This window comes from Tachyglossus aculeatus, chromosome 4 (assembly GCF_015852505.1).
Source record: "Tachyglossus aculeatus isolate mTacAcu1 chromosome 4, mTacAcu1.pri, whole genome shotgun sequence".
NCBI lineage: Eukaryota > Metazoa > Chordata > Mammalia > Monotremata > Tachyglossidae > Tachyglossus > Tachyglossus aculeatus.
Window position 1 is genome coordinate 99198999 of NC_052069.1, and position 19488 is coordinate 99218486.

Sequence of the window (19488 nt, forward strand, 5' to 3'; positions counted from 1 at the left end):
AATACAATTGAATGAAATTGTCTGTTGCCAATTTGTACTTCCCAAGCGCTTAGTACAGTGCTCTGCACATAGTAAGCGCTCAATAAATACGATTGATTGATTGATTGATTGCCGAATTGTCCTTTCCAAGCGCTTAGCCCAGTGCTCCGCACACGGTAAGCGCTCAGTAAATACAATTGAATGAAATTGTCTCTGTTGCCGAATTGTCCCTCCCCAGCGCTTAGTCCAGTGCCGTGCACGCAGTAAGCGCTCCTTACCTCTGACTGACCGAAATGAGTCGCCCTGTCCTGTCCTGTCCTGTCCCGGCCGGGGAGGGCCCGAGCTCTGCACCACGACTCCCAATTGCGGGGTTGGGGAAGCGCTTACTACGTGCCAGGCGCCGGGGGCGGACACCTGACAATCACTCTCGGCCCCACGTGCGGCTCAAAGTCTCAATCCCCGTTTTCCAGAGGAGGGAACCCAGGCCCGGGGAAGGGAAATCAACCAATCAATCAATCAATCGTATTTATTGAGCGCTTACTATGTGCAGGAGCACTGTACTAAACGCTTGGGAAGTCCAAGTTGGCAACATCTAGAGACAGTCCCTACCCAACAGTGGGCTCACAGTCTAGAAGGGGGGGACAGAGAACAAAAACCAAATATACTAACAAAATAAAATAAATAGAATGGATAGGTACAAGTAAAATAGAGTAATAAATATGTACAAACATATATATGTATATGTCAATCAATCAATCAATCGTATTTATTGAGCGCTGACTATGTGCAGAGCACTGTACTAAGCGCTTGGGAAGTACAAATTGGCAACACATAGAGACAGTCCCTACCCAACAGTGGGCTCACAGTCTAAAAGGGGGAGACAGAGAACAGAACCAAACATACCAACAAAATAAAATAAATAGGATAGAAATGTACAAGTAAAATAAATAAATAAATAAATAAATAAAATAAATATATGAGAAGCATATATATTATATGTATATATATGTATATATTGAGAAGCAGCATGGCTCAGTGGAAAGAGCCCGGGCTTTGGAGTCAGAGGCCGTGGGTTCAAATCCCGGCTCCGCCAATTGTCAGCTGTGTGACTTTGGGCAAGTCACTTCACTTCTCTGTGCCTCAGTTACCTCATCTGTAAAACGGGGATGAGGACTGTGAGCCCCCCGTGGGACAACCTGATCACCTTGTAACCTCCCCAGCGCTTAGAACAGTGCTTTGCACATAGTAAGCACTTAATAAATGCCGTCATTATTATTATTATATATGCAGGTGCTGTGGGGAAGGGAAGGAGGTAAAATGGTGGGGGGGATGGAGAGGGGGACGAGGGGGAGAGGAAGTTAGGGGCTCAGTCTGGGAAGGCCTCCTGGAGGAGGTGGGCTCACTTGCCCAGGGTCACACGGCAGACAAGTGGCCGGGCCGGAGCCCATTGTTGGGTAGGGACCGTCTCTATAGGTTGCCGATTTGCCCCTCCCACGCGCTTAGTCCAGCGCACTGCACACAGTAAGCACTCAATAAATAGCAGCATGACTCAGTGGAAAGAGCCCGGGTTTTGGAGGCAGAGGTCATGGGTTCAAATCTCAGCTCTGCCCACTGTCAGCTGTGTGACTTTGGGCAAGTCACTTCTCTCCTCTGGGCCTCAGTTACCTCATCTGTAAAAATGGGGATTAAGACTGTGGGACAACCTGATCACCTTGTAACCTCCCCAGCGCTTAGAACAGTGCTTTGCACATAGTAAGCGCTTAATAAATGCCACCACCATCATTATTATTATTATTATTAAATACGATTGAATGAATGAACCCACGTCCTAGAAGCAGCAGGGCTTCGTGGCAAGATTATGGGTTTGGGTGTCAGAGCACGTGGGCTCTACTCCCGACTCCCCCTCCTTCCTCTCCCCCTCGTCCCCCTCTCCATCCCCCCATCTTACCTCCTTCCCTTCCCCACAGCACCTGTATATATGTTTGTATATATTTATTACTCTATTTATTTTACTTGTACATACCTATTCTATTTTATTTTGTTAATATGTTTGGTTTTGTTCTCTGCCTCCCCCTTCTAGACTGTGAACCCACTGTTGGGTAGGGACTGTCTCTATATGTTACAACTTGTACTTCACAAGCGCTTAGTACAGTGCTCTGCACACTGTAAGCGCTCAATAAATACGATTGATTGATTGATCGACTCCGCCACTTGTCTGCTGTGTGACCTTGGGCAAGTCACTTCACTGGGCCTCAGTTCCCTCATCTGTAAAATGGGGATGAAGACTGTGAGCCCCTCGTGGGACAACCTGATGACCTTCTATCTACTCCAGCGCTTAGAACAGTGCCTGGCACATAGTAAGTGCATAACAAATGCCATCGTTATTATTCCAGCCCCGTGCACTATCCACTAGACTACAGTGCTTCTCTATCTACCCTAGCTGCACTTCAGAGAGACCCTGTGCCCCCTTCCGCCTCAACTCGATTCGCTCCCTTTGCTCTTCCCTCCCTCTCCACCCCACATAACAATAATAATAATGGCATTTATTAAGCGCATACTATGTGCAAAGCACTGTTCTAAGCGCTGGGGAAGTTACAAGGTGATCAGCTTGTCCCACTGGGGGCTCACAGTCTTAATCCCCATTTTACAGATGAGAGAACTGAAGCCCGGAGAAGTTAAGTGACTTGCCCAAAGTCACACAGCTGACAATTGGCGAAGCTGAGATTTGAACCCACGACCTCTGACTCCAAAGCTCGTGCTCTTTGTCACTAGGCCACGCTGCTTCCACATCACTTATGTCTAGATGTATAGATCTGTAATTCTGTTAATATTGATGCTCATTTACTTGTTTCAGTGTGTCTCCTTCCACCCCACCACCCCGTGCCCCGCCCGGCCTTAGACTCTAAACCCGTTATGGGCAGAGATTGTCTCTATTGCGGAATTGTACTTTCCAAGTGCTTAGTACAGTGCTTTGCACACAGTAAGCACTCACTGAATACATTTGACTGAATGAGTAAAGGAACCCAACCTTCAACCCCTCACTCCTCCCTGGGTACACACTTGAGAAAAACTGATGGGTGAGAGTGACTCATTTTTTCATTCATTTATTCAATTGTATTTATCGAGCACTTACGGTTTGCAGAGCACTGTACTAAGCACTTGAAAAGTACAATTCCACAATAAAGAGAGACAATCCCTGCCCACACCGGGCTTAAACAAAAAAATAAGCTGGGCAGCAGAGTGAAGTATAGACTGGATTGGGGAGAGGCAGGAGGCAGGGAGGTCAGCCAGGAGGCTGCTACAATAATCAAGGCAGGATAGGATAAATGTTTGGATTAATGCGGCAGCAGTTTGGAGAGGAAAGCGTGGATTTTAGCAATGATGTGAAGGTTGAACAGACAGGATTTAGTGACATTGACTATGTGGGTTGAACAAAAGCGATGATAACACCAGGGTTATGGGGTGTGAGACGGATGGATGGTGGTGCTGTCTATAGTGATGGGAAAAATCAAGGGGAGGACAGGGTCTGGGTGGGAAGAAAAGGAGTTCTTTTTTGGACACGTTAAGTTTGAGGTGTCAGCGGGACATCCAAATACGGATGTCTCAGAGACAGAGGCAGATAGTTGGAGAAAAAGCCACAAAAATACGGATACACACCCTCAACCCCCCTCAAAACACCTAGAAAGAAAAACACTCCGAGATCTTTTCAGCCTTGGACAGCCAGCAGCAGTCAGTAACCACAGCTAAGTACAAAGAGAGAAGTAGAAGTAGCAGCCAGCAGCCTCCCCAGCTGCCATGGTCATCACTGACTTAGAATACACGGTTACACACTTGCACACAGGTCCAGCTGCAGTGTCTACAGCATTCTCCTCCATTCCTCCCTCTGTTTCAACCTCGATATTCAGTCCGTGGCCGTAACCTGCTGTTTCTAAATCCAGCAACGAGTATAATGTACATCAGTCAATGGCATTTCAGTCCTTAATGTAGGAAGAGCGCTGTACTAAGTGGTTGGGAAAGTATAAGGCAGTAGGATTGGTAGACACAATCCTTGTCCGCATGGAGCTCCATGCCCTGGAGGAGTTTATAATCCTCCACATTTCTATCCCCAATTCATTCATTCAATCGTATTCACTTAGTACAGTGAGTGCTCTGCTTACAGAAGTAATTATCATTGGCTTTTATTAAGCACTTGCGGTGTACAGAGCACTTTCTTTAGTGCTTGGGAGAATACAACAGAGTTGTTCAGAGTTGGAAGACCTGGTTTTGCACAAAGCAAGTTTCCCATCTAGGGAGGCTATACTCTGACAGAGAACTATATACTCTAAAGCACGCTATAAAATGCCATTGATTGATAAATTTCTAGGATCCCCCACTTGTCCTTCTTTCAGATAGCCCTTCTGCTGGTCAACATACTAATATCCCATCTTAACTACTAGCTACATTAGCGTACTCACCCATTTCCCAGACTCCAGACTCTCCACTCTGCAATCCATACTTTACCCTGATGATCCGATCATTCCTCTAAAATGTCTGCCCACAACTACCCAAAAACCTCCAATTTTTTAAAATGGTATTTTCCAGTGTTCATTATGTGCCAGGCACTGCAGTAAGCACTGAAGTAGATACAAAGTTGGACACAGTCCATATCCCTATTGGGGCTCACAGTGTTAATCCCCATTTTACAGATAAGGCAACTGAGATACAGAAGTCCAAAGTCAAGCAGACAAGGGGCAGAGCCGGGATTAGAACCCGGATCCGCATACTCCCAGGACCATGTTTGGTTGCCCATTCCTCTCTGCATCAAGCTAAAACTCCTGCGAGCACTCAGTCAGCTCTCTCTTCACTTACCCTCCCTTCTCTCACTACAACCAGCTCAAAGATTCGGTTCTCCAAAGGCCAACCTACCCAATGTGCCACTTTCTCATCTCTCTTGCCACTGACCTCTTGTTCACTCCCTTCTTCCTTTCTGGAACTCTCTCACCCTTCAAATAAAAATAATAGTATCTGTTAAGCGCTTACTATGTGCCAAGCACTGGGGTAGGTACAAGATAAATCCAGTTGGACATAGTCCATGTCCCACATCGGGCTCACTGTCTTAATCCCCATTTTACAGATGAGCACAGAGAAGTGAAATGACTTACCCAAGGTCACCCAGCAGACAAGTAGTGGACATGGGATTAAAACTCGGTTCCTTCTAACCTCCAGGCTCTTGCTCTATCCACTAGGCTACTGCTCTCTCCAGCTTCACAGCACTTATGAAATCATATTAATCAATGTTCTGCCCCAGGACCCCAGAACCCAATGAAGGATCTATAATTCACTCTAGCAACAGGGCAGACAGTGCCAAGTCACCTTGGAGCACAGGAATGGTAGTTAATTATGGTGTTCATTGGGTGCTAACTATGAGCCAAAAACTGTGCTACTAAGGTAGATTCAGAGGCACATCCCTTTCCTACGTGGGGCTCACGATCTAGGAGGGGATAGCCAGATAATAATAATACGAAGGTGACAATACAAAAATGGAGACTAGAAAATTAGACTAAGGACCTAAAGAATTGAACAGAAAGATATTTAACTTGATTTGGATAAGCGGTTCCCAGGAAGGAGAGTAAAGCTACTAGGCTAATTATTCAACCCCAGCTCACCATCACCATCTGTTTACTGCAGCCTCATTTAGGTCTCATACCTTTTCTCTCGTGGACACTGATTCCCCTCATAACGTGCCCCTTGCCATATCACTTAGCAGGTGCCTCCAAAATTTGTTATTTTTTCATAAATAATCCATAGCACCACTCTCCTCCCACATCACTCATGAAATTTACTAGAGAAAATATAGAACAAGGAGTCAGTGTTGAGTCATTGTTATCTCGGGGCAAGCTAAAGAGCCATTTTAAAACTTCAAAAACCCCATGCTTACTACGGTGGCAGCCAATTAATATGAGAAGCTGTTAGTCACATTTTTCAGTATGGCAGGTGTCAAAGCTTTGGGTGGAGCTGAGGTGCAATGGTATTTTTCCTGCAGGATTGGATCCTTAATAGGCCCAGGAATCGAGTAATTGGCAGCAGCTGCCCTGGGTCCTGGCCTAAGGGGACCATGTGTCCCACTTTGAACAAAACCAGCCTAATCTGGGAGGGTTTTGTCCTGCACTGGACAGGCCTAAAGTAGGTCTCATTAAGGTGGAGGACAAAAGCCCCTAACTCTAGTGGGGTTGATTACCACGGTTGGCTGCAGCTGCATTGCCACTGTTGCAGAAGAGGAAGAGCCCAAGCACTTAGTACAGTGCTCTGCACACAGTAAGCACTCAATAAATACAATTGATGATGATGATGATGATTGTCTCTTGCTGAATTGTACTTTCCAAGTGCTTAGTACAGTGCTCTGCACATAGTGAGTGCTCAATAAACACAACTGAATTAATGAATGAGGGAAGCAATGCACTGTGGCCCCTGTATAAGAGACCAGAATTTTTTATTTGCAGGGGAGGGCTCAATGTGGGACAGAAGCAGGGCCTAGAGGGGTTCCAAGTCCACAGAGCTTGTTCTGGTTGACAAGCAGCCAAATCAGGTTGGGTTGGAACGAGTTCAGGGGACCCCCAAAGACTCTGCAGGCCCCTCAGTTAGGTGGTTTCAGGCTAGGGCAGGTGACAGCAGAGATACTACCCTGAAGGCAGTTTTCTTTCCCAAGTGTACCTGTATTCATTGAAGCGTGTGGGTCTAGGGGGACAGCAGTCCATGGGACCACCACCACACAGGTCAGAAGACACCAGCAGTGAGCAAAAGGTTGTGATGCTAAAACAGGGCCGAGAGAAAGAAGGAGGGAAAGGAGAGAGGGGGCAAAGAAAAAGAGGGAAAGGAAGCAGCATGGCCTAGTGGAAACAGCAGGGGCCTGAGAGTTAGAGGACCTGAATCCTAATGCCAGCTCCACCACTCATCTGCTTTGTGACCTTGGGCAAGCCACTTAACTTCTCTGTCAATTACCTCATCTGTAAAGAGGGGATGAAATCTTCCTCCCTCCAATTTAGACTGTGAGCCCCATGTGGAACAGGGACCGTATCTGACTTGATTAAGTTGTATCTACCCCAGCCCTTGGAAAAGTGCTTGACACATAGTAAACACTTGACAGACTGTGAGCCCACTGTTGGGTAGGGACTGTCTCTATATGTTGCCAATTTGTACTTCCCAAGCGCTTAGTACAGTGCTCTGCACACAGTAAGTGCTCAATAAATACGATTGATGAAATAGCAAAATAATAGTAATAATAAAAGGAAATACTAGAAAAGAGAATCAGAGGAAAGAACAAGGGGGTAGGGAATAATGGTGGGGGGGCAGGAAAGAAGGCAAAGGAATTTACTGCTATCGTCCACCACTGTTTTAAGAACATGAAGTGGGAGGCAAGACAAACCTTGAAATTTAAGGACTGTCCCTCCTTAGCTGTAATAAATGTCCACCTCAGCCTGCACCTGCTTCTGGTTTACATTAAACTCACTTCAGCCCTGCTCAGTTATCTGATGATATAGTCTGGGGGCAGAGTGGAGATGAGCCTGTTAACATTAGTTCTCTAGAACATGAAGAAAGTGAAATTTCCATCCCTGGGGTCACTGCACAAATTTTAAATCTAAAGGTCATCATCAGTCATTTGGTTGCTCTTCAGCATTTTTGCTGAGGATTCCAAAACAGGTTAGATGCTTAACATACTTACCTATAGGGAAAAAAAACCAAACATAATTAATCAAGTGTGATGATGGAATAGAGCATTTCCTGGAGATTAATCACTAATTCTGTTGGAACACTGGTTTCCAGGAAGTTTCCAGGCCTGAGGTATAATTAGCTCTGCAGAACCGAATTTGAAACAGGAGGAAATCTCAACTAATAGGGTTCCTCACACACACACACACACACACACACCCTGTCCATGAAGTTTTTAGCTTTAGTCACTGTTTCCAGAGGATTAACTCTTGGGCTCACGGGTCATAATACCACCTTGAGCCTATGTTTAAAGAACCTAAGGTAATTAAATTCTTGGATGTGGGTAGAGGAGTTCAATGTGGGACAGGAACAGGTCCAGAGGGATTCCAAGTCTGCTGAGCTTAGGTCGACAAGCAGCCAAATTAGGGTAGGTGAGTTATCACCGATGGTATTTACTGAGTCCTTACTGTGTGCAGGGCACTGTACTATGCGCTGCTTGGGAGAGTACAACAAAGTTGGAAGACACATTCCCTGCTCGTTAGGTTAAGTTAGGTTAGTGAATTTGTACGAGGAGGTTAGACTACAAATGGGAGCGTTTCATGAGCTACCAACTATCTGCAAAGGCTGTAAAGCTACTATTTTGTTTATAGTATTGGCAGTGAACTCACAGTACTTGCCAATGCTCCCTTTCTCCCTCTTTTTCTGTTCCAGGACCCCCTTCTGCTCCCCAGATCACCAGGGCAAGGGATTACAACCCCCTTCTGTGGGAAGTATTATGATGTACTAATTCCCTGAAAGCCTCAGATTCCTAGGAAAGTTTTTTTAAAATGATTTGAAAAGAGAATATACAGTAAATCCTTGGTTATCTGTGGGAATGGAGGTTTAGGACAATATAGATAATCAAAATCCAGAGATAATTGAGAAGTAGCATGGCCTAGTGGATACAGCCTGGGAGTCAGAAGGACCTGGGTTCTAGTCTTGGCTCCTCTATTTACTGGCTGTGTGAGTTTAGGCGAGTCACCTAACCTCATCTGCAAAATGGGGATTAAGATTGTGAGCCCCATGTGGAACACGGACAGTGTCCAACCTGATTATCCTGAATCTAACCCAGTGCTTACTACAGTGTCCGGCACATAGTAAGTGCTTAAATTCCATTTTTAAAAAATCCCATAAATTTTGCTTTCTCCAACAATTTTAATCTTTTCCCCTCTCAAAACTTTTCACAAATGTTTCTGACAGAATTTGCTGATTTTAGTTGGCCACCTTCCCCTTATCGCCCTCTTTTTCTGATGAAGTAGTTAAAAAGTAGAAATAGAGCCCAGAGAAGCGGTCATAGTTGTCTAATTACCCTCCCACCAGCCTGGGGAAAAGCAGGCACCTCATGGAGGCCTTTTGATTACAGGGAGCATGATTAAAAAGGGATTAGCCTAATAATAATAATACTGACATTAATATTACTAATGATCTGTGGTATTTACCTTATCATGTGCCAAACACTGGGTTAAGTGCTGGGGATAGGGGCAATACAATCAGATCAAATGTAGTTTCTGTCCCACCTACGGCTCACAGCCTTAGGGGGAGGGAAAACAGGTATTTCATCCTCATTTTACACATGAAGAAACTGAAGCACAGAGAAGTTAAAGTGCCTTGGACAAGGTCACGCGGCAGGGAAGTGGCAGAGCCGGGATTAGAACCAAGATCTCCTGAATGGGCATTTGGTTATATGAAAACTGTTTTCCTTTGACTTCTTGATTTTGCTATGAAGCAAAATGTCTACCTTCTGCTTTCTAATCCAATGAAACATACTGTAGTGGGCTGTAAATGAGTTATTCTCAAAGCAACCCAATCACCCTGGGACATTTGTATTCCTCGCCAAAGAGAGGAGCAGATGATACTTCCGCCACTTTTATTTGAAGAACCCAAGGAGTACGTCTGAATCTATTGGCTGCTTGCCATAATTAAATATTGAGGTAAAGGAAAGGAATCATTTGACAGTGACATCTTCTAGTCACAAAAAGCATCTAAGTAATGCTTTATGACTCTTGTCAAGGGGGCAACAAACAGATGAGCATGTTTAGGATAGGTTCATCTCACTTTCATCTCAGCTGTTAGGATAGTTCTCTATCTTGGGAAAGAATAGAAGCAACAAAACTAGTGGAAAGAAGCCAGGTCTGGGAATCAGGATATCTGGATTCTAATCCCAGCTCTGCCACTTGCCTGTTGTATGACCTTAATAATAATAATGATGACATTTGTTAAGCGCTTACTATGTGCAGAGCACTGTTCTAAGCGCTGGGGGGGATACAAGGTGATCAAGTTGCCCCACGTGGGGCTCACAATCAATCCCCATTTTACAGATGAGGTAACTGAGGCTCAGAGAAGTTAAGTGACTTGCCCAGGGTCACACAGCCGTCATGTGGTGGAGATGGGATTCGAACCCCTGACCTCTGACTCCAAAGCCCGTGCTCTTTTCACTGAGCCACGCTGCTTCTTGGGTAAGTCAGGACACTTCTCTTTGCCTATTTTTCATCTGTAAAATGGAAATGAAATACCCATTCTTCCCAGTTGGACTGTGTCACATCAAGCAATCAATTATACCCGTATCTGCAATTTTACTTATTTATATTAATGTCAGTCTTCCCCTCTGGGCTGTAAGCTCCTTGTGGGCAGGGAACGTGTCAACCTCCTCAGGTATATTGTACTCTCCTAAGCACTTAGTACGGTGCTCTGCACACAGTAAGCATTTAATAAGCATTTAATAAATATGAATGATTTTCACCTCAGCCTCAGGGCACTTATGTACATACCTGTATACATTGTGGGCAGGGAACAAAGTATAGCAACTCTGCTGTACTCTCCCAAGTACTTAGTACAGTTCTCTACCCAAAGTAAGCACTCAAATACCACTGATGGACTGCCAAGCACTGTGCTAAGCACTGGGGTAGATGCAACATAAGCAGGTTGAACACAGTCCCCGTCCCAGATAGGGCTCACAGTGCAAGTAGGAGGGAGAACAGAACAAAACTCCTCAACCACACTGATTGATCAGTGGCTTCAGCGTTCTTCATTGACTGATGACTCCTTCTTACCTATCTGCTCTTTTCTGTCATTACACCCGAGCTGGTGTTCTTCATTCCTGCCAAGAAAATCTCAACTATTTCTTGCCTGAACAATTGCTCATACCTTCCCCTTGCCAGGAACCCCTTCACCCATCGGTTTTGCCGAATCACATCTATCCGCTTTTTCAAAGTCCTAAAAATATCATCTCCTCCTCAATCAAACCCTTCTGGTTCTCCCACTCCCTCAATAATTACGCACTTAGTTTATCAATTCACTTCATCATCATCGATGGGATTTTTATCTCGGGGCACGATGGGACCCTGTCAAATCGCTAAAGGATGTAAACTTTCAGTTCCTTCTCAAAAATCAGGTTTCACTTTGTTCAGGAGCAGGGCAGAAACAACCCCATGAGAAGCAGCATGGCCTTGTGGACAGAGCACAGGCCTGGAGTCAGAAAACCCGGGTTCAAATCCTGGGACTGCCAACTCCTTGCTGTGTGACCTTGGGCAGGTCACCTTACTTCTCTGTGCCTCAGTTTCCTCAACTCTAAAACGGGGATTCGCCCTCCTCCTTACTCCGTGAGCCGCATGTAGGGCAAGAACTGTGCCCAACCTGATTAACTTGTATCTATCCCAGTGCTTAGACCAGTGTTTGACACATAGTAAGCACTTAACAAAAAGCATAAATTTTTTTTTAAAAGTAACAAAAAGTTATGCAATAGAGGGGTTACAAAAAACTGCAACCCAAAAAGGCTTAGAGAGGGGAGCGAGGGAATGTAAAGGTGACAAAGCTATTTGACCCGAAGTTTCCTTATATCAATGTTGTGTAAATTCAGGGAGCAGCAGGGTGGGCTGACCAGACGCGAGGGATGGATGGGGACGCATACCTTCATTCTGGTAAGATGTGGTCATCAGAGTGTCCTCACTGCCGAAGCTAGATATAATCTTGGAAAAGCTACATCATTTACATCATTAGAGTACTTGTGCATTGTATCTCTTCTCAGGATGCTGTCCATTGTTTCTGGTTTTCTCCAGAAAAGAAGCAATCCATTTCGTTACGAAGAAGATTGGAAAAGGGAGTTTACAATGTTTCTTGAATGTAAAGTTGAGTCACTTCAACATTTTTAGAAATTGCACCCCCGGGCTCTCAAGCATTCCCCTGAAGTAGTACCCTGGTGTCTCTTCCCCGGCTTCCCTTCGCATCTCCACCCCGCCCACACTGAGGAATGCTCCCTGGAAGCAGAACTGAGGGAGCAGAGCCTCAGTGGTTGGATTGCTGGACTGGAAAAACTGAGCAGAGATGCTAGTGCCAGTGCTGACGGTCACCTAGGGTTCGTGGGTCCCCGAGACCACAGGGTCATTTTTCACGTGCTGCCAGCAGAAATATGAACTCTGGGGGCTGGCACCAACAGGAGTTTCTTTTCTCATCTGGTCTGGTGGCTGATGCTTTAGACTGTGAGCCCACTGTTGGGTAGGGACTGTCTCTATGTGTTGCCAATTTGTACTTCCCAAGCGCTTAGTACAGTGCTCTGCACATAGTAAGCGCTCAATAAATACGATTGATTGATTGATTGATTGATTGATTGATGCTGGGCGGTGGCATCATTTCTTGCTGAGCTCCCCATGTTATCATCTCATCAGGGAGGCCCGCTATAGAAACAGCTCAGTGCCACTCAGTACTGCTGCTGCCACCACCATGGCTTCACCCTCTGCCTCTTCTACACCGAGTTACCCGAAGGGCCAATTGGCCACCTGGGTGGAAAACTTCTGACAGAGAATGAAAAAGCTTTAAAATAATGGCCTAAAAAGCAATGGAAACCCAAGCCAGATTTAACGAAATATATGATCTTATCACATCACATGGATAAAACTCTCTTTAAAATAAATTTGGGTGGAATAACTTATTACAACAGTGCCTTATTGTATTTAACCGATCAGGTAAAAGTAGAGTCCTATATTCCCCTAAGATATATAAAGCCTCAAACTGTTCATGAAAAAAATTGCTAAATTATTATTACCTGAACTCATTTTCTCTCTTTGGAAGAATTTCCGTCATATTGCAATCAAGTGGGAGTGTTATTTACACAATTAATTCAGAATAATTAAAGCTTCCTTCAGTTGGAGCACACGGATTGTGATTATCTTTTTTTTAATCTCTTTCCTTCCCGAATTGCCTATTTCTTGAAGGCGAATTGTGCTGGAGTTTCAGGCTAAGATACTTCGAGCCTGTCAAGCTATGAGGTCGTTCAACCGCATAGTAGGTTGAAGCAGCCATCCCTAGAGACAGCAAGAGAAAACAGTGAGGAAAAAATGCTCCTATTTTCAGAAGAAATGGAGTTTTTGGGTGAGGTAGGTAATCAGTTGGTCCTAGGATAAAATAAAGAGAAGAATTGTTGGTTTTGTCTGTCTGTAAGCTCGTTGTAGGCAGGGACTGTGTCTGTTATATTGTACTCTCCCAAGTGCTTAGTACAGTGCTCTGCACACAGTAAGCGCTCAATAAATATGATTGACTGACAGACAGGGAGTAAGGAAAGAGAAAGGAGGCACAACACAGCAATTCCTTTAACTTTGTGATTCTTCACAGTGTCACCTCAGCATTATATATGACAAAAGGCCAAACTGCAAGATGTCAGATGTTTATCAGTTTTATAACATCATTACTGTAGGTTATAAATGTGCTCTCTTCATTCTAGTGTGAAAGCTAGTGGCTTGAATAGTTTTTTACCTTCCTGTTATCCCTAGGAATCAGCAGCAATTCAGTCAATTATACCCTCACTTCTAGGCCCAGACATACCTTATTTAAATATTTAGTAGAGATTCCTGGCTCGTAATTTTGAAATATAGTGGTTTCTGCTTTTGCTCAAGTCTCCCCACTCTTATCAATCAATCATTCGTATTTATTGAGTGCTTACTGTGTGCAGAGCACTTGGAAGAGTTCAATATAACAATATGACAGAGTTGGTGGACAAGTTCCTTGCCCACAGCGAGTTCACATCTAGAGGGGGAAACAGACATTAATATATAATATATATATATATGTATATATATATATATATAAATTACAGAAGTGTGCTTAAGTGGCTAGTGAGTGGAAGGCAATCTGCTACAAGTCAAAACTCACCTGTGCTGGCCTGCAGCAGCGTGGGAGAGAGTCGAGGGCGGAGACCCAAGTTTACTGCGTGGAAACCATTCCTGTATTTTTATCAATAAAATTCTATGAACACAATACCAGAATGATTGCAGATGGAGGTGGGGCGTTCTGGGGCAGATATGTCCATGGCATCGCTATGGGTCGGAGACAACTCGACAGTAAGACAAGTCAAGACCCCAGTGTTTAGCCCCATGGTTGGCACATACTAAATGCTTTACAAATACCACTATTATTAAGAAAAAATCCATTTTGAATCTATTGATTTTTCAGCCTACACAACTTCCTATGCGGATTCCACATTCTTAGTACCAGCTGGGTGAAAAAGTCCTCCTTTATGTTTGCCTTGACGCTATCATCTTTAAGTTTCAGTGAGTGTTCCCTCATCACAGGTGTGGAATTTGGTGAACTCTGTATTCATTCTGGCTACACAAACCTTTTAATTAAAAAACTTTCTTCATTAAGTTTCCCAGTCGGCCTTCATTATTTCCAAGAAAGAGTCCAAATCTTTTCATTCTATCCTTATTTGGAAATTTTACTAACTCTCTGACCATTTTGGTTGTCCTCCTCTGCATCTAAGAAAGGACATAATTGAGCTGGAGGAGACGAGAACTGCACCTAATATTGCATAATTTTGTACTGCAACAAAACTGGTTTCTCTCGTTTTCACTAAACTTTCCCAACAATCTCCACAGTTCTCTTTGCTTTTTTTGACTGCAAGCACATATTAAACTAATGGCTTCAGGGACCCATCAATGATGACACCAAGATCCCTTTGCTGAGTTACAAGAGTTGATCGTTTAATTGCAGCGGCACATAGCTAACAACTAGGAAAAATGCAAACCAAACCAACTTTAAATAAATCCTTCCCCCTTGTACATTGGACGAAATGTCTTCCCTTTGACTGGACACATGCTATTTTCTACTATCAGATCATAACTTCCTGAGGGCTGGAATTTTATCATTTTCAATCAATTGGTGCCCCCTCTCTAGACAGAAATAATTTCTCTCTCTTCCTCCAAGCCCATCAACTGGTTTTTCCCTTTCACTTGAGTTCACCCTTACAAATTTTTCCCCTCTGATTTGGGTGTGAAGATCATACCTTTTTTGGAACTGGAAGCTGATGAAGGCTTTTTAAAAACTGAAAAGCCAGGGCCACTGAATTGTGTGTGGTCTTTGTGTAACACTGCTGCCTGTAAAAGTCAAGTTATACGTGGAAGAAGCTGTTTTAGGGATAACAAAATCTCAATGCATCTCGGTGAAAAATGAATGGGGCGGAAGCTTTACGAACAAGATGTGTTTATGAATTCAAATGCAGTATTAGCAGATTTATAACACCTTTAACTTTCGCAAGTTTAAATCAATACTCCACTCAAAAAAGATAAGCCCAAACTTGTCTTATTATAATGACAAACAGAACTGAATACAAAGAAATTTCAATGGTGAAGACTGTTAGTTAGCATGCTGCGTCACGGCATTATATCAACAAAATAACTCCTGGTCGTCCCCCCACCCCGCCCCCCAACCCCCCAAGAAAAATCAAGGTAATGATTGTGCACTGCATGACGTTATTATTAGATGTGAACTTTGGTTCATGCAAAGTTTGCTCTCCCAGAGGCCTTGTCAAAACAATTTGCCTCTTCACCCACAGAAAGTCAATGAGCTACTCCCTTCGAAACCTCAGCCATGTTCCTTCCATAACACCAAGTGAATACTATGGTCTGGCATACTGGTGGCAAAAACGAGACCCATGTCATTCTGACCATCCAGTCCATCGAGCCATGACATTTCCCCAGCCAAGAAGCTTGAGCCTCTCTTCGACTTCCTGTATTCAGGTAGTGGCCAGCGGCTGATCAACGTTTCTGTCCGTAAGTCCATTATGTATAGGTAGCGGTGGTCGAACAACAGGGCAAAAACATCTCCAAAGCCAAGCAAGGACAAGTTGGCCAACTCAGGAGTCTTGATCACCCTGCAAGGACGAGAGTGAAACCAAGGTAAATAATCAAAACGTGATTTTGTGAATATGAGCTCATCTCCTGGTCAGGAACAGAGTCATATCATCTAGGGAAAGTGTCCAATCTGCTCTAGTCTCAGGAGAGATAGCGGAGTGGAAGTGAACCATTTCAAGTGTGGAGTGTGAATCAGGAGGAAGGACCAAGTAATACCCAGGTAACATATGTGACACGGATGGATCAGACACCGAAAATCAAGAGGTAGGGAAGGGCAGAAGAAAATTAGGAGTCTGTTCTGTCAGGGTAAATTTTTACAGAATATAAGACATCTGTTGGAGGAAGCAGATGAGAGATTAGAATCTGAACAAAAACGTAGATTTTTGGGTGTCACAGATGAGTAGCGAAATTATGGACGGGTAGGAACTCAGAAGGAGAATGACAGGGCAGGGGAAGGGAGGAGAAAAATAAGGGACATTTATTAGTCATTTTAAGAGCTGGAAGCAGGGCCACACCTACAAAACCCAAGCCCTGAGAGAGGAATTGTGCCATTATCCCATGGGATCTCAGGCTTGACTAACCAGTTAACTCTGCCTGCATATATCTGCCCTAAGCAAACTGCAGAAAAGAGGATCACTGTCTCCAGGATGTTCATAGGTTATATAAAGAAGATCATGCAATCGTGTAAATTGCTCTCTTATTAATCAAGACTTTGTAGTTCAACCACAGAAAAAATCTCTCACATCATAATGCTCTGGAGGCATTGACTCTTATTGCTCTAGTTAGCCTACACAGTACAGTAAACTCTGAAATTCAGCCCCCAAATCCCAAAGGGTCTTCAGAATGTTTGGCAGTCAATCCTCCACTAAGTAAATGAAATAATCTAATGTGTACTAGTCAAAATAACACATCACATTTCCACTGAAATTGGTTTTCATTCCTTTCCTATAGTGTCTATGTGCTATGCATTCTACGGGCATCTATAAATACTAGATGATGAAGATTCCCTGATATATTTTAGGAGCCAGTTCAAGCGGCATATCACCCTGATAGTTAAATTCCTCCTTTATGCCCAATCAAAACTCATACTACTTTAATAAACCCAGTTCTCCTATAACATGAGGGTTGTATTTTTGCGGAATCTCACGTTCAGGAAAATTCATGCTGTAGTACTTGTCCATTCCAGAGGCATGCACAAGCATCCAAGTGTGCAGTGCAGCTTCTTTCAATTACACAGCATGCGGAGCCCTGGTAAGGCCACAGTGTTGGAACAATACTCCCTAAATCTCTAACCACATTCTAGCCAGAACTTAGTGGAAATATGCATTTTGGCAGAACTATACAGGTGGAGAAGTGACTTTCTCTGGTGGGTCCTTAATTAACGTGGAAGCTAACAAATCAGCATCCTCCTTCCAAACACTCGAAGACAGTTACGTCCCTCCTCAGCCTCTGATTCTAAAAACAACACTCCAATTCATTTAACCTGTCTCAAATGACAGATTTTTCATCCCTTTTGTAATTTCTGTCACGCTTCTCTGAACCTTTCCTAAATCCTCGTTAAAGTAACAAACCTGACAATGGAGCCGAGGAGTTTTTAACAGTAGGCTTATTTTCCATCTCTTGCATTTTAGATTCCCCATCCTCTTTTGGGATATATATTTTTGGCGCCTCAGGGCACTACCTTGCACTTAACCCCAGTGAACTGCTTTCTGCTTTGGCAAAATCATTTTTCCCAGCCTTTTACGATTAAGCTATTTCTGTCTCCCGAAGTGCTGGCAACCCCGCCCAATCTGGTGTCATACGCTAAAACTAATTTTGTCATAATGAACTCTCCTAAGTGTTTAGCACACTGCTCGGCTCAGAGCAAGCACTCAATAAATACCACTGATTGATTGACTGATTAAACAGAAGAGTGTGTTCTTGGTTCCTGTATGTATGTTGCTAACAGAGGTGGTGGCTAGAGCAGGTCCTAGAATCTCTCCCCACTTAAGGGCACATCACTTTGTACATTCCTCCTGGTTGCCATTATTATTATTATTCTCATCATCATCATCATCACGTTATTTGTTAAGTGCTTACTGTATGTCAAGCCCAGTTCTAAGCGCCGGGGTAGATAAGAGATAATCAGGTTGGACACAGTCCCTGTCCCAAATGGGGATCACATTCCAAGTAGGAGGGAGGACGGATACTTAATCCCCATTTTACAGCTGAGAAAAATGAGGCACAGAGATGTTAAGTGACTTGCCCGAGGTCACACAACCAGCAATTGGCAGAGCAGGGATTAAAATCTAGTCCCTTGTCTCCCAAACCCGTGCTCTTTCCACTAGGCCATGACGCTGCTCACTGAGCCACTGATAACTATCTTTTTGGGGGCAATCCATGAGTTGACTGTGAATAAAACTGCAGCATGCTCCAAACTATACTTTTCTAGCTTGTTGTTGAGGAGGACATGAGTTATGGAATCGAAAGTCTTCCTAAAGATTAGAGAGACTAACTGTTGCTTTTTACCTATGTGAGCAGCCATTGATCAGGCATGACTCACTCATCAAATCTATGTAGAACGGTTCCCAGAAAGAATCGCTGGCATTTCTAAGTACTTACAAAACGACTGTTAAATTCATTTGCTCTAGTATTTGCCCAGGAATTAATGTCCAGCTGATTGGCCTTTACTTATTAGGGTCATGCTTTTCGACCTTTTAAAAGATGACCATAACATCTACCTCTTTCCAGTGTGAGCCTGTTTTGTTTTTAATGAAATCAGATCACAAGAGAGTCCATCAAAAAATGTACCGTCAGATTCTGGGAGGTTTTCTTAATTGACCAGATTTAAATGACATAAAAAAAACCCACCTTTAACAAATTGTTACCTGAGAATATCATAGCTGGCAAAGTCCCACTGGTACAGTCCTATTGCTGAGCTGCACACAATGTATTTACCATCAAAATGAAGTCTTGGCTGCAGGCAGATACTTCGATCTTCAGATACGGACAAGGTTTTTAAACATTTGCAATTGATTTCTCTTCCAATTGGCCAAATCTACAAATGAAAGGAAACACAGAGTAAAACCACATGGCATCACCTTGGGACATAAAATTATTTGGAAAAGATTTTCCAGAAGCGATAGTGCCACTCTAGACCTGCTATCCCAGGGAAGATGACAGGAATCCTGATATTTCTCTTCCCAAAGCAGTGTCAATAGGAACATTAACTAGTTGTTCCAAAATGGCAAGAGGAATGGGAGGAAGAGAATGATGGCTTTCTCTTCCCAAAGCGGTGTCAATAGGAACATTAACTAGTCGTTTCAAAATGGCAAGAGGAATGGGAGGAAGAGACTGATTGAAAATAGCAACATTAGCAGGAAATGTATTTCTTTTTGCGCCAAGAGGAGCACCATGTTTTATATTTTCCCTGGAAGACTTAGCAGCAAAGACTTTGGATAAAGGACCAGACTTATTTCTACTCTGAGGTAACCCGTGCAGTTTCCAAAAACCAAAAGCGAGATCTTTCAATCAGGCGTGGCAATTTTTCACTTTGATTGAGGTAGAGGGTAAACTTGGGATGAAGCATGCGGGGGGAGAGAAAGAGGGAAGGGAGCGGGGTAGAGAAGAAGGAAAAGGACAAGGAGGAAGAAAAGCAGAAAAGAGGAGGAAAGGAGGAAAGAAAGAG

At 43.7% G+C, this 19488-nt stretch overlaps 1 protein-coding gene across 2 annotated transcripts in view; it reads right to left on the bottom strand.

Annotated features, from left to right (window-relative positions):
* Positions 1–15154: 15154 nt before the first annotated feature.
* FBXW2 (F-box and WD repeat domain containing 2) overlaps positions 15155–19488 on the bottom strand; it is a 29564-nt gene continuing 25230 nt past the window's right edge. For both annotated transcript variants that reach the window (XM_038745964.1, XM_038745965.1), the window contains exons 6-7: positions 18689–18858; positions 15155–15841 (exon numbers count right to left, since the gene is read on the bottom strand). In XM_038745964.1, coding sequence (XP_038601892.1) covers positions 15553–15841; positions 18689–18858 — 459 coding nt within the window. In that variant the 3' untranslated portion in view covers positions 15155–15552. The remainder of the gene's footprint in view (positions 15842–18688; positions 18859–19488) is intronic.